The sequence below is a fragment of the Schistocerca piceifrons genome, chromosome X (assembly GCF_021461385.2).
Source record: "Schistocerca piceifrons isolate TAMUIC-IGC-003096 chromosome X, iqSchPice1.1, whole genome shotgun sequence".
NCBI lineage: Eukaryota > Metazoa > Arthropoda > Insecta > Orthoptera > Acrididae > Schistocerca > Schistocerca piceifrons.
Genome location: NC_060149.1, coordinates 689,885,333 through 689,909,654, shown reverse-complemented (window position 1 = coordinate 689,909,654; position 24,322 = coordinate 689,885,333). Strand labels below are relative to the sequence as shown.

The 24,322-nt window shown below is 37.1% G+C and overlaps 1 protein-coding gene across 1 annotated transcript in view; it reads right to left on the bottom strand.

The window, feature by feature from the left end:
- The window catches only part of LOC124723222 (apoptotic protease-activating factor 1), a 282,007-nt gene that overhangs the window by 235,898 nt on the left and 21,787 nt on the right, over positions 1–24,322 (bottom strand). Inside the window, exons 3-4 of the mRNA XM_047248407.1 lie at positions 21,119–21,256; positions 11,453–11,776 (exon numbers count right to left, since the gene is read on the bottom strand). Of these exons, the coding sequence (XP_047104363.1) occupies positions 11,453–11,776; positions 21,119–21,256 (462 nt within the window). The remainder of the gene's footprint in view (positions 1–11,452; positions 11,777–21,118; positions 21,257–24,322) is intronic.

Genomic DNA, 24,322 nt, shown 5'->3' with positions numbered 1-24,322 from the left:
GCACCAAAATAAGAAAAACAAGAAAATTGATCTCATGTATGACAGTAAAAACTGCACCCTACGAAAAGGAGATTAACAAAAAATTGAAGCAGCCAAGATGAGGTTTCTGAAGTCGCTTCTTAGAATAATGCTAAAAGACATAGTGGTGATTGAAGGTATAGGACAAGACCTACATGTAAAAACAATGACAGAAGTGATTAGACATTAAAGTAGTAGTAAGAGGAGGAGTAATAGGAGTAGTAGGAGTAGTAGGAGCAGTAGAAGTAGTAGTAGTAGTAGTAGTAGTAGTAGTAATAATAATAATAAGAAGAAGAAGAAGAATAATGATGACGCACCTGCCATGGCAAGCAATACATTTCAACCAAATTGGGAAATGGGATAGAGGATGGCCAACCAAGGGTTGAAGACAACAGTTTTGTTAAATGCCTTTGGTTAAGGAAAGGGGAGGAGGAGGAGGTCATATGTGTGTAAAGCCAAGAAATTTACTCCTAGCTCTCATAGGCTGCATACATGTCACATCGCGAGAAGCTGCACTGTGGCACATGAGAAACCATTAGTACAGAAAAGACCATATAAAGAGTAGGACTCATTTAAAGAAACCACATTCATTAACCATCTCGAGAATGTTGCATCTTTAAGAAGTTTTATAAGGTGTCCACGTATGGTATTTTGAAGAAGCTCCTGCATTTTTCGCAGCCAGGTCAGACAGTGATGTAGCATCTCTGCATGGTGGTTTCCTTCTTGATAATATTGATGAATAGAAAGTCACACTCTAGGAATTCTGAGAATTCCTCCATTACCAACTTCAACAAAATAGATTGAAGAGGACTACTTTTGCTCAACTATTAAGGGACTACAATCTGGTTACTGCCAGCTCAGTCTAAGTATAAATGCAACCAAAACCTCCAGTTCCCCAACCACTTGCTTTGTTATGGTTCTCATATCTGACTGCTTCGTTTCTCTCTCTATGTGACATCTGCCTTAAGTAAACTGACCACGTGTCTCTTTCATCTTTTTAACAAATTTTACACTCTTTGAGTTGTGCTAGCACTTTATGAATATAAAATGGGAAGAGATGTTCAAAAGTAATCCCACTCTCTTGGTGACACGCAGATTTTGAGTAACAGAGAATGCTACATTATTGGCTTTTCTGAACAGTTCACCAAAACATCTGCATGTTGAGTTATGTGAACTAACTCATAATTCTGTCCAGTGGATAGTTGGAGGAATTGCAATCACCTCAAATCCACCATACCTGGACAACTTAATAACTGGGATAGGAGGTGCTTAAGAGACTGCTCATTAGGAAGTTTTTCACCTCATCAGCATAGGTCTCACATAAAAGTTGAGAGTTTATTTAGAAAGGCTTCTAACATCCAGCAAATCGAGTGAGTAAACCATGATCCCTGCTGTTCAGTGTACTAAAAAGAGGATTGGGGTGTTAACTAGTTCTCTGTTCATGTAATCAAGATCTACCACAGCCAGATACAGTTGACACTGACTGATCTTGCAGACAATTTACTGTCTGGAACAACAAGAGGACCATCTTTGTCTCTAGGTGTGCTACAAATGTAGTCAGTAAGTTCTAACTGATGAAGCACATTGATAAAGATGCTTCAGAGGAAGAAGAAGGAGGGTGAGAATGTTTTATAGTCTAAAGCATAGGGTAATTATACAGCAAAAACTAGACAAGCACAAGTAGGACTCATGTTCCGAGGGTTCCATACCAACTTCATTTTGAATATAGATAGTTCATCCACTGCAGGAATCAAGAATCTCAATGATTTTTGCCTGTTATCATTATCAGTACTGGCAAGATACTGAAAAGGTTTCGAGAAAGTTATAATTTTCAGTTTAAATTTTTTGTGTAACTTCGCATTTGCTATTGTAATTTTTCATTTATTTTATTAATGTTGGAATTACAGTAGCATACTATGCTAACTGGCAATTGCAAAACTTCATCTGCTCCTGTCCCTACTGCAATTACTGGTAAGATTTGATGGAAGACTCCAGAGAAGAAATCAGTACAGTCAGCCATTTGTGTAGTTACATGAATGTAAAATTGTTCTGTGGACTGCTTCAATGGATATTGTATGGGATGTCAGAATCCCATCTCAAGCAATGGAAGTGCACTCTTGCATCAATTACCAGTATTAATTTACTTTGAAACATTACAGGCGCTGCACATACTGCAGGCATAGCCTGTCAAGGGATGTTTACATGTAGAATGAGCATTTCATAAAGGACCTGAAATGCTAGCATCACATGGTGCAGTAGTTGGGCAAGCCTAACACATACCACTACTGGATGGCTAAGGCATCATTTACACTGTGGTAGGAGACTTGACCTCATCGAAGCTCAGCCAATTAGGACAAAATATTTGTAAATTATATTTCTTGTGAATCACTCCACCTATCACTAAAAACCAGATGAAAATCCCTGAGATTTTTGACAAATTATGAATTTAATGTAAGTTTGCAATATTGTTTCATGTGATATAAGTACAAATAAGCAATTTTCAGGTTATTCCATTACTTACTCAACAGGAAGTACCCTATAGGTTTTGACTGGAATGACTTAGAAGCTTAAATATTTTCCACTGCCAAGGGACTGTAGATCTTAGTATGCGACATAAATTTTCTACTTGATACCTCTACCCATTCCTGACAAAAAGGTGTCTTAACAGTCAGATGGACAACAAAGTGATTCTATAACGATTCCATTTTTACCGACTGAGGTACAGAACTCTAAAAAGCAAAGAAAGTGAGGACAAGACAATAAGTCCAGAAAGCAAATTCACAGCAGAGGACTCTTTACTGCATGTAATACTAAAAGAATAATTTTCAATATGGGTCATACACATTAAAAGAGAGATCCAAATAACACCCCCCCCCCCCCCCCCCCCCCGCTGCAAAAATAAATAAATAAATCTGGGGGGTATGGAGGGAGGGAGGGAGGGAGGGAGAGGTGGAGGGAGGCAGAGGGGGAGGGAGAGCGAGAGCGAGAGTGGGAGTGTGTGTCATCTTTCATGTATCTAACAAATCAATACTAAAACAATTTTTGGGACTCATTTATGTCTGTTTACAAACTGAGTATACACATTCCTTGAGGAAAATAAGCTTTTCTTAAATGGTTCAGGAAACACACTCCTGTAAAATGCAGTTTCGTTTTTTTACACACAATATCTTGTAAATACTAGACGCAAGTGCCGAGGTAGTTTCTGTTGTCCTACATTTCTGGACATTAGACACTGGAACAGACTGCCAACTAATAATCAAGATACCAACATATGAATTATCTTCTCATATATGTGACTGGTTCCAAGAATTTTTGACTGAAGAAACCTAGTACATTACACTGGACAGCAAATTTTCAACATAAAAGAAAGTGGCATTGCCGTTCTGCAAAGAAGTGCAACAGGAACACTAATGTTCTAAACAAATTACCAGCACACTCGCAGAGTGTTTGCTTACAGTGCTACTGTCCACGGTCAAGTATCTTCCCTGGGTAATTGTAAGGAAATACACAATGACTTTGTGTACTCGATGAGATAAATGTAAGAAAATGAGTGGTAAACATCTGAAACATGTCAAATCATCTAAATACCTTCAGGTTTTACTACGAAGTGACATGAATGAACAGGCAAAATGAATAGTAGGGAAGATTAATGGGGCACTCAGATTTGGTGAGAGGATACTGGGAAAGTGTAGTGCGCCTGTTAAAGGGAACAACTACAAGACTCAAATGCACCATATCCTACAGAACCGTGTCAGTATTTGGAGGTCTTAAGATGTGCTGCTAGGATAATAACAGACTGATTGTGGCACAGATGTTCAACTAATTTAAATGGGAACTGTTTTAAGAAATTCAATATTTTCTACAAACCCTGTCAGATAAATTTAGAGCATCACCAATCAAAGTAAACTGTGCAAACGTTCCACTGCTTCCACTGTACATTTCATATAGGAAGAAAGAATAGTGTTTCAAAGTCCCAGTACCACCCAGGTTATTACAGAAGGAGTACAAGCTTTTCAAGGAGTCATTCGTACCTTTGACTTGAATTATTTAAGGAAATCACAAAGTGTAAATCTTGATGGCAGGATGCAGATTTGAGCCTCAGTCCACCCAAAGATGAGTACAGTGTCTTACCACTAACAAGAAGACCATCAGACACGTTAATCATGCATTAATTAAATGTGTGTCGTGTTCTACGAATTTGTATTTTGGTTGCTTCTATGACCAGTACCACCCGGAATTGTGTTCTGGCACAGAAAGCGATGCAAGTGATATCCAGCAAGACAATTCTGTAATGTATTCTGTAACAAACAGAATACACATTTGAAGAAAGTTTGCAGGAATTACTGATTTAGTAATGAAGTTACTGCAGTGAAAATGAGTATTTTTGAACAATTTTACATGACACATAGTGTTTAATGATGTGTGTGTGTGTGTGTGTGTGTGTGTGTGTGTGTGTGTGTGTGTGTGTGTGTGTGTGTGTGAGAGAGAGAGAGAGAGAGAGAGAGAGAGAGAGAGACTCAAACTCAGAAGAGCTTTATTGACTGTGACAACGGCCGCGGAAGTCTACGTTTATATCTGAACAGAATATCAAACTGAAAGGAAAATGAAAATGTGAGTATGGTTAATTCCATTAGTAAATACAAGGTTAAAAATATACAAAGAATTTTACAGAGATGAGGAATCATTGTCTATAGCAATATATACTATGTGAACAAAATTATCTTGATGACAACAAATAATATTTAAAAAATAGTGAAATCACCTATCATGTGGAGCACACAGGTAGTGACTGCACAAAAAGGCAGCATTAGAAACAGATTGGTTGTCTTGTTCAGATCACAGATTCACAATATTTTAATATACTTTAGAGTCAAATGAGTAATGGGAGACTTTTGCCTGCTCAACATATTCATGACAACTGTTACAACATACTGAATTGGAAACATTTTATGGGATGTTAATAACCCAAGAAGCCAGCCACACCTTTTGACTTTGAGAGAGGAATGAATGCCAAAAACCATTTTGAAAGGAAGTTCAGAGATTAATGTCTTGCTGACAATGAGCTCATTAGTGACAAAGCACCTCCTTAGTAGGATAAGGATGACTGCATGAATCAGCCATGGTGTTACTGTCCTGAAATTTGTCAGAAATGATTTAGAGAAAACAACAAAAACATAAATAAGTAATGACGAGACACAAATTTGAACCTCACTTCTCCCAAATACAAGTTAACTGCACCATCTCATTCAGACACAAAATATTTGTTTATAAATTGTTATCATCCATTTACGCTATTACAAAGAAATACTACAGTGTATAGAAGTTTACCATAACACTTTTTGGTGAAAAGTGTGAAAATTTGATATTCATAACTACAGAGCTAATGAGTAACATTAAGAATTGCACATCCTGCTACATGTAATGTGTAGTGATCCCACTGGGCCATGGAACAGTTCGCTGGTTCATGAGTGTCTACAGTCAATTTGCAAGCAGAAGTACTAAAGTGTGGCCTGTTTCTAGTGGAGAGGGTTTGGAACTCCTGTTATCTTATACAGAAAAGTTACAACAGAGGACTACAACATCATTTTCACCCACCTATACTATTGATCACTGAAAGCCAGCTTAGAGTGGAGTATTTATGTTCTAATGTTCCTTACACTGCACATTCATCAGGCTAATTTTATAAAATTATTGTTTTAATAAAACAATTACATTGCTGGAAGCACTGATCTCCATATAAATGTTTTGGGATGCTGAGAGCCAATCAGACAACATAGGTGCTTAGTTACATCCCCTGTAAAAACAGGGGACGTAACTATCACAAAAGCAAATGATTGAAAAACTGAGTTCAGTTCTGTATCTGAGACGTAAAGAGTCACAAGTACCATTTCTGCAGTTTCGACATAATATTTGTACTACCCGCACACTGATTCACTTGTGGCAGAAGGGAAACTGTTCTGCTCCATGCCATAGCCAACTGAGGGTATGTTGAAAGAGTGCTTGTCCATTTAACCCCATCTATCTCAGCCCTGGGCTACAGTGGGACTATCACTCTTCTTCCACAAATGAAACTGCAGAAATTGGACTTGTGCCCTACAGATTTTCAAAAGTGTGTTCACACATTTTTTATTTTTTACTCTATATGGGTAACAAAATGCTAGAATCTTTATACAATCAACTGTACCCCAAACAAACAAAATAATAATAATGTCACTACAACACCAAAATCAGTTTCGCAAAATCACATATCAACAGCACCCCTAAAATTAAATTCCTATGGAACACAGTATTAGACTATCAGTGCTGAATAAATAATATAGTGTACTGGGATAATTGATAAGTAATAACTAATGCACAAGCAGTATACAATAAAACTTCCATAAATATTGTCACACAATTATTAAATTTATGGTTAAAATTATTATTACTTTATCATGCATCATTATTAAAATTATTAAATTACTTTATAAAAATTATTCATCAACAGTCACAAACTCCCACTCACTCTCTTTTTTAGTATACTAGCAGTGTACCAGATAAAATGGAAAACAATGCTAGACCAGTCCATATTGCGCAGTCTGGATATTGCTACCCACACTCCAGTATCAAGCACTGGAGTTTCAAGCAAAGCATGTGGATTCTCCATTGACTACAACCATGGGTTTTGTGCATTAAAACAAGCAGAGAGGTGGAACCAGACCTTGTCTGTATAAAAGGTGATATCACGAATACCATGGTATTCCTCTTAATAAAAGATTTAAATCATTTGCAGCAAAGGATTTGCTTTCTATGATCCACATCTTTCAATTCTTGGGCTGTTGTCACTTTATATGGGAACAACTTCAATGTCTGCCTACCTGCTTTACGCATGGTCGCAAACTTGATGTGTGGCAACTTGCACAATGATTTTGCTGTTGTTACGACATAAAGTCAACTGCTGGCATGCCAGTCGGGAATGACAGAGAAGAGATAGCTGTGAGAAGATGTCAACCAATCACATGCTCATCGACCCCTCTCCAGGCTGACATTGCAACAGCAGCGGCCCCTATGAGAAGAGGACATAAGCGCCATGCCCGACTGGTTGCAGTTCGGTCGAATAGTAGCTTCAAGATTAGGCACTTGTATAGCAGTGACTTAGGATTGTTTATACTGAAGACGATTGCTTATTTTATATGTCGCCCTTTGCTTGAGACACATCTGTATAATTGACAAGAATTAAGTATTGTAATCTTTTCCTTTTGTAATAAAACTCATTAATATGATTTGTTTGAATGTTGTCTAGCAATTTGAGAAAGCAGGTTTCCTAGACATCCCAAACTTGACAACTAGGCTGGATTTAACAGCTGAGCTCTGCTGCATAGTCAGAAATATCAAACAACTTATGTTTGTTTGGTTCTTACAGTTCATATGGCATTTAACACTAAGCCTGTCTCCCCAAACTTCTCAATAAGTCAATGAACTGCATTACAATGAGGTGCAGCTGTTCCTGAGAATCATTCAGCAAATGCCTCCTGCACTAAATCCACGTTTTTATTGCCTTGTCAAAAGACTTGTTCAGTTAGAACAACATGTTCCTCAGCTGAAAGCATCACAATTTAAAAACAAATTTAATATCTCAACACTACACATCACTGCTTTCATCAACTGAACGAAACAGTTAAATGTTATGCAAAAGTAGAAATAATTAAAAAACCAATCATGTTTCAATGAAAAAACAGTTCTGGCAACTTTGGTCAAAGAAATCAACAACATAAATCCTGTACCCAAGAACTACACACTGTTTGTACAAGTGTTCTGTAAAATGTCAAAAAAGCACATTCCAGGAGGCTATAGACAGAACTTCAGAACAGGACTCACTGGGGGCACCAAAAACATCTTAGTGAAATACGAAGAACTGTACTCAAATGACCCTAGTGATGAGACAATAGTTTGTGGCACAACTCTTATGAAAGCACTAAGTGAAACAAGGCAAAAGAAATGGCTAGAAACCTTGGAGGAGATGGCCATCACACATAGCAGTATAATTGCATGGAATCTAATCAGACAGCTTGATGGGAATCAAAAAGAAAGCAAAGAAATGGCTAGAGTAACACCTAACTACACTGCACATCAACAAGTACTGGATGGCAGGCTGGATGGCTTGGCTCTGGTACAATTACATAACGGAGGATTACTATCAAATAGTCTCCCTAAAAGCTGAAGAAACATCTATATGCCCTTTTTTGTGGCACACATTAACTAAGGCTTTAATAAAAGTCTCAGTAAACTACTTGCATAAGTCTGTTAGCACACTGAGAATATTCTGTAGCTGGGAACACAGAACAAAGTAAGTTCATGGTTCTCCCTATTGGGAACAGGTGTCGCATAAGAAGCACTGCGCATTTCAGAAATCAGAATTAAAATATATTTCAAGACAAAGGGTCACAAACATATACATTTTAGTGACTCAAAGACACCTGCCTTTACATGCCATTTAAAAGAACAAGGACATGCAGCCAATGATATAACAGTTCTTACCTAGTTAACATACAATTGATTTGTTTTTAATACAACATTCCTGAAGGAAAAAAAAATTTGCATACATACATCAAGCATACAGGGAATTTTCTCAGAGAGTGATCAGAGTCACCTAACAAGTAGTTTATTGAGAGTTTTATTACTGTTCTGTTACCTGTGTGACATATGTATAATTATATGGCAGATGAATGTATCTAAGATATAACGCAGACTAGCTGACAGCAAAAAACTTACTGTAATGCTGACAGGTGGTACATACACACATCAAAAAAAGTTTTGCATCACCTCGGTACAGAAAATTGGAATAGAGGTCAACATAAACATCGTTTCCGACCTTTTTATTGCTCATGAAAACCACACATTGCATGTTGTACCACCATACAGCGAGACCTTGAGAGGTGGTGGTCCAGATTGCTGTACACACCGGTATCTCTAATACCCAGTAGCACATCCTCTTGCATGCCCGTATTCATCATGGCATACCATCGACTAGTTCATCACGGCACTGTTGGTTCAGGTTGTCCCACTCCTTAATGGTGATTCAGTGCAGCTCCCTCAGAGTGGTTGGTGAGTCACGTCATCCATAAACAGCCCTTTTCAATCTATTCCAGGCATGTTCGATAGGGTTCATGTCTGGAGGACATGCTGGACACTCTAGTTGAGCTATGTCGTTATCCTGAAGGAAGTCATTCACAAGATGTGCATGATGGGGGCGCAAATTGTCGTCCATGAAGATGAATGCCTCATCAATATGGTCGATATGGTTGCACGATCGGCCAGAGGATGGCATTCACATATTGTACAGCCATTACGGTGCCTTCCATGACCACCAGCGGCGTATGTCGGCCCCACATAATGCCACCCCAAAACAGCAGGGAACCTCCACCTTGCTGCACTCGTTGGACAGTGTGTCTAAGGTGTTCAGCCTGACCGGGTTGCCTCCAAACACATCTTCGACGATTGTCTGGCTGAAGGCATATACGACACTCACTGGTGAAGAGAACGTGATGCCAGTCCTGAGAGGTCCATTTGGCATGTTGTTGCCCCATCTGTATCATGCTGCATGGAGTCATGGTTTTAAAGATGAACCTCGCCATGGATGTCAGGAGTGAAGTTGTGCATTGTGCAGCCTATTGCACACAGTTTGAGTCATAGCATGACATCCTGTGGCTGCACGTAAAGCATTATTCAACATGGTGGCACTGCTGTCAGGTTTTTTCCGAGCCATAATCCCTAGGTAGTGGTCATCCACTGTAGTAGTAGCCCTTGGGTGGCCTAGGTGAGGCATGTCATCGACAGTTCCTGTCTTTCTGTATCTCCTCCATGTCCGAACAACATCGCTTTGCTTCACTCCAACCAAGACACCTGGACACTTCCCTTCTTGAGAGCCCTTCCTGGCACAAAGGAACAATGCAGACTGAACCGCGGTATTGACCCTCTAGGCATAGTTGAACTACAGACAACACGAGCTGTGTACCTCCTTCCTTGTAGAATCACTGGAACTGATCGGCTGTTGGACCCCCTCTGTCTAATAGGCACTGCTCATGCATGGTTGTTTACATCTTTGGGTGGGTTTAGTGACATCTCTAAACAGTCAAAGGGACTGTGTCTGTGATACAATATCCACAGTCAACGTCTATATTCAGGAGTTCTGGGAACCGGGGTGATGCAAAATTCTTTTTGATTTGTGTAGTACACAACAGAAAATTTCCAATACATGTGGTTGTGTGCTTCTCACATTGTTTCACATGCACATGCAGGGTTGAGAAGAATAATCTGATAAATTTTGATTGACAGGAACAAGAGAGTATTTCATAGCCTCATGTGTCAAATTAAAATTCAATTTCTAGTTTTAGTTCTGATATATCAACAAAGAAAGTAATCATAGTAACCTGAAAATTATAAATCCACCAAGTGTTCCCTGATTTTCCTCATGCACTCATAACAACATTTTCAGTTGTTCTTAGACTGTGATTTTGTCTTTTTTGTTTCATTTTCAACGACTATGTTCTCCATCAGTTATTCATCCACAGCAATATTGTACGCCTATCAGGAGTAGAGGGTTTTGATTTAAATCGAATTATCTATAACATAAACATCATGTAGTAACTACGGAATTACTATTTTTAAACTTGGCTTTAGCCACAAAAAGCATGATACTCACTGGACCAACTCATAATAGCTACAAAAATGGTAGGAAGAGTGCTACTAGGCAACAACCATCCTGCCTTTTCACTGAAGTTTGGCAGTTGAGTCAATACACTGACGAACACAAAATTGTCATACTATTTTGCTTGATGCTGCATATGATCTTTCTAACATTTACACAAGTTATTTGCTATGCAGTTGTTCAGCAGTCATGGGGCACATACTGATAATGGGAATTTAGTATATTGTAAACATCAGCCAGTTACATGGTCATATGTTGCGTGTACATGTGAAGTGAGCTCCAAGTATTTATTGATATGATGACACATGGCACTGGTTTGTAATTATTTTTTTTATGTTTTGTCTTTTGTACTTCTTAACATAGACAATTTACTACACTGCTTTGTAATTATTTTTAAAAATATGTTTATCTTCTGCAAACAGAGCTGCTCATTACAGGCTGTAGACAAACTCTGCTCAAGTAACGAAACAAATTATTATATACAGCAGCCACAGTCAATATTTTATTGAAAATAATATTATTGAAACAAATGAATGTTCTGAAGCTCAAGTACATGTGAATAAACATCTTACAACACTATGTATCTGCAAGGGTCTGGAACCTGATTAATCTAATCTGTCTCAGTACTCTTCGTCCCTATTCATTGGGCGTCATTTCCCCTCTTACTGAAACTAGCAAACCTTTAAATTAAGTTTTTGCCTCATCAACAATTCTTCGCATGAGTACATGCAAGCACAATTCACTTACTTTAATAGTTTTGCTTATCCTTCCTCGCACTTTTCTCATCACTTCGAGATCCTTCGTTGTAACAAGTATTTTACAGCCAATGTCAAATGCATCAATGACATCACTTGAGGCAACATCATCCAATATAAGAAGACCTTCTCTTAAATCTCTATCTGTGTAGTATCGTTTAAGTGTTTCTCGGAACCAAGTCAGATTCATAAGTTCCTGCCTCTGAAATTCATCAGGAAACACTCTCCCTGTAGCTTGCAACTTGCACAAAAGGTGATTCACATGAGACAAGACATTACTTCCAGAATCACCCACACTCAGCCAGAAAACGCAGTTCTGAAAAACAAAAGCATTATTAAATAATACTACTGGTACTCTAGTACTTTTACATATTTAGTGAAGAATCAAAATGTGTATACATTCAATTTACACCACATTTACCCTGTCATTTCCCACCAAATAAATTAATTATCATCTCTAGCTCCATTAGCTTCACAAAACATATGAACTGCATAGTAAGTTAGTTGATTTGATGGTGAAAATAAACACAATACTTGTAACACCTTAGAATTACTGACAAAAGTGGAAACTTTACGTATGTGTGGAAATAAATACACTATAACTGATGTAATTGAAGATAATTATAGATAGTCACTAGTATAGACTAAATTTAAACATTTCCATTTTTCTAAGTATGGAACTTGCAACAGCTCAGAGTGGCTTGATTGAGAGTTCCAGCAGTATTTATTTTACCAACCAAAGATGAAGAAGAAAACAGAGCTTGTTACTATAAAACTTGTAGGAACTCGCACTGAAAGATCTTAACTTCCTCAGAATTTGGTGTCTGGAAAGTGTAGGAAAATAATAAACAGTGTAAGTATATCATTGCATACATTTGAATTGTAAGTTGTGATGCACTTTGCTGCTTTGGAGCAGAAACTTTTTCATTAACATTATTTGTAATAATTTACATATTATTTAGACTTTGAAACTAATGTTTATCTTTTATGACTTTTTTAAGATCTGTGTAAATTAGTTGTTTCTTTTGTAGAATACCTTGTTACAACACAGTTCTCGATATACAGTACCAAAATCTCTGACAAATGTTGTGTTTGGCAGTAGTTACACGAGGATAAGCATTTATGAAGTAGTTACAAACTATAAATAATTGTGTCTGAGGCAAGACAACTCATCCATGCTTAGCATATGAAACAGTGAGTGATGACTAGATTAGAAGAAGAGAGGCAGTCTGTAGCATTAAAAGTTGCTATAATATCAATAAACACAAAAGATTACAATGTTCAATTAGTTTAAGAGTGAAACTTTTATTTATCTCTCCTTAATTTCTCACTTAAGTAATAATTTACTATCCTCTTGATATTACAGCTTGAATTTAAAGTTTCTCCCTAATAAAATACTGATAAACCAATTGAAGAATGAAAACAATAGACTGAGTAAAAAATAATCACGATAACAGGCAAAAAAGATGTTCTATTACTGTTCTGCAGCATATGGAATCAATCATTAGTGTTAGTTAAGTTATGATTCCCTGGAAGATTTCTTAGAAAATGAAACTCATATAAAGACAGGCTTCTTCCAAGTTTCTCAGCCAACCCATTCTTACATTTTTTTTGCTACACAAGGATTCTTAAGAAAATAGGATTAACAGAAGGGACATGGGAGGTTTGAAGAATAACAGTATATCATTGGTTTGTTTAGTCGGAGAAAGTGTTTCATTGTTAGATCCAAACTTCATTGTTAGATCCAAGCTTCATTGTCAGCCATTAAAAGAAAGCATTGTGTATAATGAAAGTGTTCTATTAAAATTACAAGTGCACACATTTCGAAGAGGAAAAGGGGAATATTGTTACTGCACACCATACACAGTACAATCATTCATTGACCATATATTTTTGATGATTATATGAGGAGAGAATAATGGCAATGGTAGCTAAATGCTCTTCATCAAATCCTGTGCAGTGACTTACAGACAACACGAAGAAGTTCATCACCTAATCATTGAGATAATAAAATTAGATAAATTCAGGCTACCACAAAGACATACAGGAAGTCATTCTTCCAAAATACCACGGACGTTATTTACATTTCTTCTAAAGGAATGTATTTGTGTTTTTCTTTCTGCTCTGTACATCCAGTCCTCTTTGTGTTTTAACATTAGTGTAAAGTCAAATAATACTCCATGCTATGGCTCACAATATATTTAGGGTGCAGAGTCTCTCCTCCTCTTCTGACATCTGCTTATTGTCTTACCACTTCCCTCCCATGATACAAAAAACAATGATCCCAAAAGTTACTGTTTACTTTGTGTGAGCTTGTTAGCTACTGCAAGACATGCATTCTTTGTAGTCTCTCAGTACTGTGGAAGAGCCTCTGCAGTTCATAAAGAAAGGAAAAGCCATTGCCAATGTTTAAGCTTTGAGTCAGTCTGTAAGGTATGCTCAGATGGTGTAACTACTAATGCGCAACTCTCAAAAGGTAAGGACCAAGGCTTGTATCCTCGTCTGGAATGCAGTTTTCACCTTTAAGCAACCAAGGCAGCACATATACTACTTACAGAAAAAATTTACAAAACATATATAGCCATACTTTTAGAACAACCATCACTGGTTTTATATACAAGAAAATTTCGTCTGATTTTTTCAATTTTATCTGTTTTTTATGGCTAACTAGTTTCCAAGCAATTCTCCTCTCTATTACTTTGTTACTGGCATGTGTTCCAACTTTTTTTCCCTTTTCCACTAAGGTTAATTTTTTAGTATTTTCTTAATATTTAAAGTCTTTCTCCAGAGTTACTCATCTGACACTCAACTCATCCTTGTTTTCCAATAATTTGTAAATACCTATTACAGCCATTTTCATTTGTCACTCTTTCTCTTTAGGCAAATACATCTCTATATAATAATCAAATTCTATGTGAAAAGATAAATAATATCCTTCTTTCTTCTCCATGCCTCTTACACATGTTACACTGCTGTTATGTGGCCAAGGCACACAAATTATGATGTATACAAATTACTGATGAATGAGACTTTCGTGTTCTATAGCAAGAAATTAATTATGCACTGTTTAGTACATCCTCAGAAACTCTTCCCGAAGTACCTGAGACATCTCAAATGTTTAGAAGTTTAGTGTTCTTCAATTTTTATTTTATTTGCCTAAGTGCAAAGCTCCAATGATAGCCACCATCACTGGCCAACATACATACCTACCTTCCTGTCCTGAGTTTGCAACTCATATACACTCATTAAAGTTTCTCTTTCAGTGGTAATGTGAAGACAATCAGTGTAAGACATTTGGGAAATATAATTTGCCTATATGAGAAGATTAAGAGTTAACATCCCTCTACAAAAAGGTTATTAGAGGTGGAGCATAAACTTTGATTGAGGAAGAATAAGAGAGGAAATCGGCAATGTCCTTTAAAAAGGAACTATCCTTTCTCAAGGAACTATGCTGGCATTTGCATTGAGTGATTTAGGGAACCATGGACAGGCCAGATATGGGAGGACAGAAGTGAATTTGAATGGCTGTCCCCTAAATGAAGTCTAGTGTTTCACCATTTGCATCATGTTGCTTTGTAAAATTCTTCAATGAACCATGCACTGAATACTTGGTACTCTTCTCTACAGCAGTCTTAAACCAAATTAAAGTTATTGATCAAAACCCTCCAATTAAACAGTTACCACCAGATCAATATGATCTGTCTCTTTTCAGTTAATTGTCCAAGAGAATACACCCACATTCCATTTTGCAGCAGAGCAACACTCCACCTGCTGTGATATAATGGATAATGGTAACTATTTGAGCTCTTTAATGAAATACCCCAAAATTCTGGCATGTTTTAAATTTACATGGGGGAAATTATACAGACATACACAATTATGCAATGAAAACAAGTAAACAATTTACGCAGCCATTCACAGACATGCAACATCAGGCCACTGTGTGTGTGGAGGGAAAGAAAGAGAAGTGGTCCCCAGGTAGAGGAGGGGAGAGGAGGGATGGAGGGAGGGGGGGGGGAGGGGGAGAGAGAGGGAGGGAGGGAGAGCACTCTGCTGTTTTTATATGCCAACTTTGTGTGTGTGTTCAAACAATTTTTATTTTCTGCCCTGGATTTACACAAGCATATTATGAGGGTTCATTTCACACGAATTCCAATCAACAGGAAATGGGACTAGGACTAATGCATTGTAACAATCAACCTACTTTGAAATGAACACAGCTTTCTCAAGTTCTCCTGCATAGTGATCCATATAGCTCCAAATTCCTTCTGTTATTTTCCATCTGTTAATCTGTTCCATTTTCAACAATGGAAGGAGCAAAGGTAACTGCTCACAGCGCAAATGAAGCATTTGTCTGTTGTCAGGTACATCAATAAAAATGAACTTTTGGAGAAAGTATGTTACATCCTGGAAGGTTACATGAACACGTGAAAACACTCACAGAAAGCATGCATTAGCACAGTCTATTTGGAAAGTAACAAAGCATTTGTTCATAATGCATGAGTTGTGTTAAGTGATGACAACATCCAACAAATGACATTGAAAGTGCCTCCACCAATATCACCAGAAGATGTAAATGGACTCATATAAAATATTGAATATTGTTAGAAGATTGAAGGTTTGAGCACACAATGTAAGGCTGCAGGAGAGGCAATGTGGAAATATTGCTGTAGGTTATGAAACATGGGACTCTTATGTTCCCAAATGCTTTGAAAATTTTCTTATATGAATTACATTTTTTTTAAATTTATAAATACAAAAAAATAACAAACCTTTAAGATTAAGGTATATTCTTGGGTATTACTGCATGATCAGTGATTGCAGTTCAACGACCTGCCCTTAATTACAATGGCCAAATTTTGATCAACATGGCAATTCTGGGGAAAAATTATAAGTCTGAAAAATTTTCATTTACGTTTGTATATTCTCAGACAACTGATCTGTCACACAAGTGCAGTTAAAGCATAAAAAGAAAGGAAAATCCCAATGTAATATACATATATTGACAACACCAATTCAGATGTCAGTATAAAATCTGTGAAATGGTCAAGAGAGGCAGTGAAGTCTTGACAGTCTACACAAAATCAATATAAAAAAAGGGAGAGACACTAAAGCAGCAAGAGCATTACAAATTAACATACAATTTGCAAAATTGCTGAATAATTTATTCAGCAACTTCGCTCCAACTACAATACCTAGTATACTAATTCTTGGGCTTCGAAATGGTCATCTAATACATTAATAAATAGAAAATAAAGCTCCTGTATTCTCAAATGAGACAATTATAGGTGTACACAGTTTCAGGTGTCAAGTTTCATCAGATCTTATTCAAAAGAAATATTTTATGCCATATAGCATCTATGAGGAAACTTTTAAAATGTGTGAAAACTGTATGCACCTGTTCATGAGGAAGTACATGGCAAATAACAGTTTTCACATGTTCTCAAGGATGACTGCTCATGCAAATGAATATGCACATCTACACTGGTGCAAAACTCAAGGAAGCAAGTAACTTTCACATGATGTCTCCCTGTCAAGTAACATAGCTTGATGAAACTTGGACCATATATAGAAAGAGCTGCTACAGTATAGTACAGAAGGTAACTGAAAGAAATACACGAGATGAACAGAAATGACACTTTTATTCAAAAACAGTAGTTGCACTAGAGTCACTGTGATTTATAATGGTCACCTGGACAAAGAAAGGTGGGACACGATGCTTAATAGTGTGTGCAATCACAACAGACAGCAATGCATGCTTCACAACATGGTCCCATGCTGGCCGTAAGGTTGGCAAGGAATTTTTGTGGTAGGGCTTCCCACTCTTCCAGCAGTGTGGTTGACAACTGCTGGAGGGTCATTAGTGCATGTACTCCCATAAGCCTCCCCTACGCATTCCACACATGCTTGATGGGATTTGTGATGGGGGAATGGACATGTCAGTCCATTTATCAAATATCCTCTCATTCCAAGAGCTCCTCCACCTGTGCTGTTCAAAGCTGTTGCACATAAGTCATCCATATAAATGTCAGGGCAGAAAGTACCTCAAAAAAGACGAGCATGGGGAAGGAGTACAGCCTCTCTGTAACGCTGACCAGTGAATGTACTGTGTTCACACATTTGGAGGTCGGTATGCCAATGTAACATTATGCCTCTCCACACCATAAAACCTGGACCAACAAAACAATTATGTTCAACAATCTTCCTCGATGCATTACGTGTTCCCACTTGTTGTCATTTGAGAGTATGCACTGCACTGTCAAAAATGATCGTTTTGGTGGTTCAGGTACTTTGGTGCGAGGAGGCATAATGTTGCTTGGGCATACTGACCACCAAATCGTTTAACACAGTATACTCACCAGTCAATGTCATTTTGACAGTGTATTCCTTCCCCACGTGCATTTTTTGAGGGGTGCATTTGGCTCTGACTTCATTTTTATTGGTGACAATGCATGGCCGCATTGAAGAGTGCATGTGGAGGAGCTCTTGAAACAAGAGGGTATTTGGCAAATGGACTGGTCTATCCTTGCCTCTGACTTAAATCCCATCACACATGTGGGATGGATTGGGGAGATGTACTGCAGCACTTTCACATGCACTAATGGCCATCCAGCAGTTGTCAACTGCATTGATGGAGGAGTGAAACACCTTGCCGCAAAAACTCCTTACCAACCTTGTGGCCAGCATGGGAGAAGATTGTTTGAACACCTTAATCCACAATGATCCATGCTAGTGTGCTGGAGAACTGGTAAATGTGATTAACTGTGATTATTCTACCATCCTGTGACATATGCAAGGAATGGAGAACGATCAAAAATTGGGTGTATGGCTACGCATACTCTAAGCTAAAATCACAAAAATCAGCAGGTGTCCATATGTGCATCTCTGCTTCCTCGTCATCAATTGGCTCATGAACAGCACTGACCACTCCTATCCTGTATTGTTGCTGGTGATGACAAATGGTGTCTTTATGCTAACATAAGGAAAAGAAAGGTGTGGTTGAGCACAAACAAAGCAGCAACTACCCGCACAAATACCTGTGTACATCCATTGAAGATAATGTTATGCATCTGGTGGAAAAGCATGAACTACAGTGAAACCCCATCTTTACACTTTTCAAGGGGTTTCAAAAAAATTGTGTAAGATACGGGAAAATGTAAAATGTGGGAAATAATGTTTTAAGCAGTAAAAGTTACGTATAGGATACCGTCTTGCATTTTTGTACTTTATGTATGGTATATTTACACAACAGGCATCAAAAGACATGTCAAGAACTTGTTTATTAACTAATAAAGGTTTATTATCAAATAAAAACCGCTGATGTAACTGAAACTGATAACTGTCTAGGAAGTGGAAAGTTTTACTGTTTCATATGTCATAACTGATGGTTTTGAAAGCCTATAGCTGTCATTCATTATTTAAATAATGAAATACTGCACTAGTTACATATTTTCATGCTTAGCATGATGCGTTTCGAAAATTTTTTCTCACTGTCAAGTGCAAATAGGTGCATAAGTAATTTGTGAGTTTATCGGGTACTGTGCCTCCTCAGTTATGTGGGAAACCATACACACGCAAACTATCACTCACATTGTTTGTTTGTGTAACATTACAAAAAAAACATACGTAAATACTGCACTTGACAGCGAGAATAAATTCTCGAAACATGTTTTGTTCAGCATGAAAACAATACGTAACTGGTGCTGTGTTTTAACTAAAACGCAACGCAAAGTGAATGACGGTGTCAACTAGCGCTACAAATGGCCAAATGCCGAAACACGCTAAATATGGTTCAACAAAGGTGTCACGATGATCACAACAATCACAAAACTATGTTTGCGCAGTAGAGACAGTTTGGAAATGGTTGTGATTGGTCATGATATCGTTATTCGAACGAACCTAGTTACTCCCAGCAGTCACCATGGCAAGTAGAGCTTGGCAGTGGCGGGAGATACGGCACAAATTGTTCCAACTTTTACACATTTGCACATTCAAATCCGATGAGTAGAGTACCCTGGTGTTAAGAAACCTAACCACGTAATATTTGTAGACACTACTGGGCGCCCAACGTCAGTTTTTTCTCCACAAAATTTTTTTTGTAATGCGTAAATTGTGGGAAAATTATAAATATGTTGACACAAAATCAGGTGCAAATTAACATTGTGGACATAGCAAATTTGACGAGAATGATAAAAAATGTTGTAAACGGCAGGAAAACGTTAATTTTGTGAAAGTAAAAGCCAGGTTATACTGTACTTCCCTGAGGCGTAGTTATGAATATTGACATTTATTGTCAACAACTGAGACATGTTGCAGATGCAATCCAAGAACAATGACCTGGAAGACTGTGTGAAGTGTTGCTACTCCATGATACCACCCTCTCACATTCTGCTCGACTGACAAAAAACACTATACAGGAGTTGGATTGGGAAGTCATTCCATACCACCTTACTCACGTGATCGTGCACTCGCAGATGTTCATTTTTTCTGCTCTCTACTGAAAAACCTTCAAGGAACTTCCTTCCCTGATTAAAATGAGCTCCGAACATGGCTCGATGAGTTCTTTGCCTTATTTGTTGTGTTTATTAAACTTATGGACAAATGCTATGAACTTATGCACCAACTCAATACTTTTGTCCTTAAGTTCTGCATACCAGTGTACTCTTTGTTAGTAAATATTCCTGCTAAAACAGATCTGTTTGTTAGAGAGGAAACTCCCCTGAACAATGAGGTAGTCATCACGTTTTTTTAAAGATTATTTCGTTCTCTCTAATGAATGTACATTGTGTATGGAATACATGTTTGTATAACTTAAATAGGTTTGCTTTTACTATTTACAAAATTTACAGGTCACAAAGTGAGCTAAGTGCAACAAACAGTTTTGAATTACTCTAAAACTTTATTAAACTTTATGCCATAAATAATGTCAGTTTCATAGAAACTATATGTGAAGTAGTAGCAATGTACAACACAAATTTGCAAGTACAGTTTTTACAATTTATACTTCATGAGGCATTCCACGCACAATTTACATATTTATTCATAGACATAACTACAGTTGGCAAACTGAACCAAATATCTGTTCAACAGTATCCAGTACACTGACTCAATCTATGCACTACCACTGGCATTGTTCACAAGGTCTATTCTCTTCACTGTACGCTTCATTTACACAAGTTTCATGTCACACCACTTGCTTTGAAAAGATAACCCGCAACTGAAATAAGTATACTGAAAATTCTCTATGCTTCTATACTATCAACATGGTGATCAGTCCCTGATGAGATTGTATGCTCGAACTGAAAATTTCATTTGATGATATCTTCAGCAAACATGTTAATTTAAATCCAATATCTCGAAACGGGTTAGCAGCTGCCAGTCTTTGTACTCATCCTGTGGAGAATGGTATGCACTTAACACTTCTATCAAACAACACAAAGTATCACATATAGTTTATTAAATATCAAAATGATCCAGAAATGCCTAATATGATTACATTAACCACACCAAACACATTTTCAAACACATTTCAACAACATTTTTGAGCAAGCTTCACAACTATTTTAACAAATTCCATGTATTTTATAATGTACGCTCCTATCTAGTAGTATTATTGTAATCTACTATCAATGTAACAAAAAGTTCTGTACCTACTAACCTTGAAAGATTTAGTAACCAGTGGAAGGTTCTCCACAGCAGCTGCAGCTAAGCAGGACTTCCCACTACCAGTCATTCCATGCAACACAATATAATTGCCTCGAGTTAAAGACTTTAAACTCGCACGTAATTCCAGAAGCTGTGAAGGAAAAGACAAATAATTGCTCATGAAGTTTTTCCAATATTATCATAAATCCACTGAAAAATTTGTAGTGTATAGTGAAAGTAAAATTCTGTGAGCATGATCTTATGACAAATTTAGATTCTAATAATAAATACTCATACACAGCTATATCTAAAGGAACAACATGTGTTGAAAGTAAAATCTCTACTCAGATATTGTAGTAAATCTTTCGTATGTGGGAATGGATGAAAACAGAGAAACATGGTGCATTCCAAAAGATAAACAGCAGATGTAGGCTGCTTTTAAGTCCACTAAAATGACAGCTGTCTGCCCTGTTTTCAATTTATGCACTGTGCAGATTTTGCAATATCTGTTTCAGATACTGCTGGTAAAAATGTTTCTTGTGTCCTCATTACTAATTATCTTTGTATTTTTACTTCACTTCCCCGATTTTTTTGTTACATGACTATCTTAAAAATGTATATGAAATTAATTTTTAAGGGTTGTAAACTTGATTACCTAACAAGAACATCATTTTTTATATTAACTTCACTTCCAATTTATAATAACATTCACTCAGTTTCTCAATGAAGCTTATCATCTCATCTTTTCTGTATGACACAGTGACTGTTAGTTGTTGACATGGTCTATAACATTCATTCATAACTGTCTTATGAGTAGAGCTGTACTTTACCAAAATTACAGTTCAATAGTTTGGCACAGTTACATGAATGACATAGTAAATGGTACGATTACCAGTAGTATTGGTAGGGATAGATACAAAAATGAATGTGTAAGATAGAAAATGGGAGCTGATGACACCTCTCTCTCTCTCTCTCTCTCTCTCTCTCTCTCTCTCTCTCTCTCTCTCTCCTGATAACGAGAAAAGCACATCATTCAGTATTAGTTGTTTATATCCTTACAGAATATAAACTGCATTTTATACATAATAAAAATTACTTGATCATGTAGCTTCTGCACTTTTATATAACCAAAGCAATTACTTTTGATGCAAGTATAGTTTACATGCACAAACACAACAAATATATGATTATTGTTGTTACTTTGTACTCAATAGACTGTTCTTCATCATGATCAAAGGCAAGAGTTTCCTGTTATTCCTGATAAATGCAAAAGTTCATAATGAATAACGGGGTAATGTTTTATGTAAGTTCAATGAAGTATTGAAGTGATGTTTGATATATTTTTGTTCAGTTTTTTTTCTTTTTTACGTCATTGAGAAAATTGCATTTCCTAGTGCTACATGACGAATCTGTACTGTTTTCTTTGTTTTTACTGTAACATCCCTCTGTTTCACATTACAAATCAACAATTTTTGAATAAAACCCAAATTAGGCATTGACAATGTCAGTTTTTCTGTAAATACTGTTTATTCTAAGTAACAGACAGGAGGATAATTGTGTAGAACAAAAATGTTCCACATGTTACGTGGCCCTTTTCACTCACTGATTTTCCCAACAGTTCACCACTCCTGGTTTTTAGGGGAATGTAGTAAGACACTAATTGTATACATAAACAAAGTGATCTTTATGAGGTAATGCCCAACAGGTAGGCAACACATCCAACATACAGGTAAGACCTTAACTGGCCAAAGCTATGAGGAAAACTACCATAGTCTACACTTACTAACAGTAGTTTCACAACTCTGCTCATGAGGAATGCATGGTGTCCCCCCCCCCCCTTTCACACACACACACACACACACACACACACACACACACACACCATTTTACATTTTTTTCTGACAGAACTTATTTGTTTATTCATGCAGGGATCATCTTTCAATGGTATAGAATTTGTCACCATAATAAAACGAAAATAAATAGTTCAGAACACACACACACACACACACACACACACACACACACACACACACACACACACACACAGAGAGAGAGAGAGAATAAATATGTTTTCTTTTTTTTTCTTTTAAATTAGGATACGATGGCCTAAAACTTTATTTGCATCTTCGTTCTGGAACTGTAAGCGGTAGAGGTAGGAATTCCCTCCCCTCTCTCCACTGTTAAACTTCACAGCTGAGAAATTTACATAGATCCTGTACTCAGTTCTCACCTCCCACTTTGCCTCATTAAAACACTTATTTGTGACTACTTCATTTTTCAGTTCCACAGTACACCTCTATGTTTATCAATTTCCTTTTTATCTCTCTTCCACTTTTTCCCTTTGTTAAATTAGTTTTGTATGATTGTTTCTTTCTTTTACCTCTGCTGCTCCACATATTTGTATCATCTACATACACAATAATGTATCCCTTATCTCTTGTTTACGAACACCCCTCTTTGTCAATTCTAAATACCCAGTTTTCTAATTGGATCCGTTGCAGGCAATTTGTTTGTTAATATCTCTCCTCATTTTCTATTGAATATCTAGCTCTAGATTTTTGCAACCTTTCCCTTTTTGCCGTATGTAAGATTTTGTTAGCTCAAAAGTTAGTCTTTTGCCCTCTCATCAATTCTTTTAACAAGTAGGTTATTGAGACAATGGTTCATGCCACATTATTGGAAAACGGCTTTAGCAACATGTTATCAAATGCAGACATACTTGCAGATGTTTACATCAGGTACAATAATTAGCAGCTGAGTTCAAACCTAAATAAATATAATGTAATGCATGGAAAGAGACAAAACAATTCAATGTTATTTGAGAATGTAATCAGTCCCAGGGATTAGTCACAACCTTCATGTATCTACGAGATACTGTCCAGAGTTATTTAAGGTGGACTGACCACATAAATATAGTCTTGGGGATGGCAGATGACAGAGATACAGATTTATTGAAAGAATTCCACGGAAATTTAATCCACACCTGACAAGAGGTTGCTTACAAAACCGTTGTTCAAGCAGTTCTTTAATACTGTTTGTTGGTCTGGGAGTCTTACCAAGTTTGATGAACAGAAGAGAGAGCCAAGAGTTAATCAACAGTTTCAAGATTTGTCACGGGCTGGTTTAGACAGTATGAGAGAGTTACAGAAATGCTTATCCAACTGCAGTGGAGGAGATTACAAGAAGACATTCCACATTGCGGAGAGTCCCAAAGACA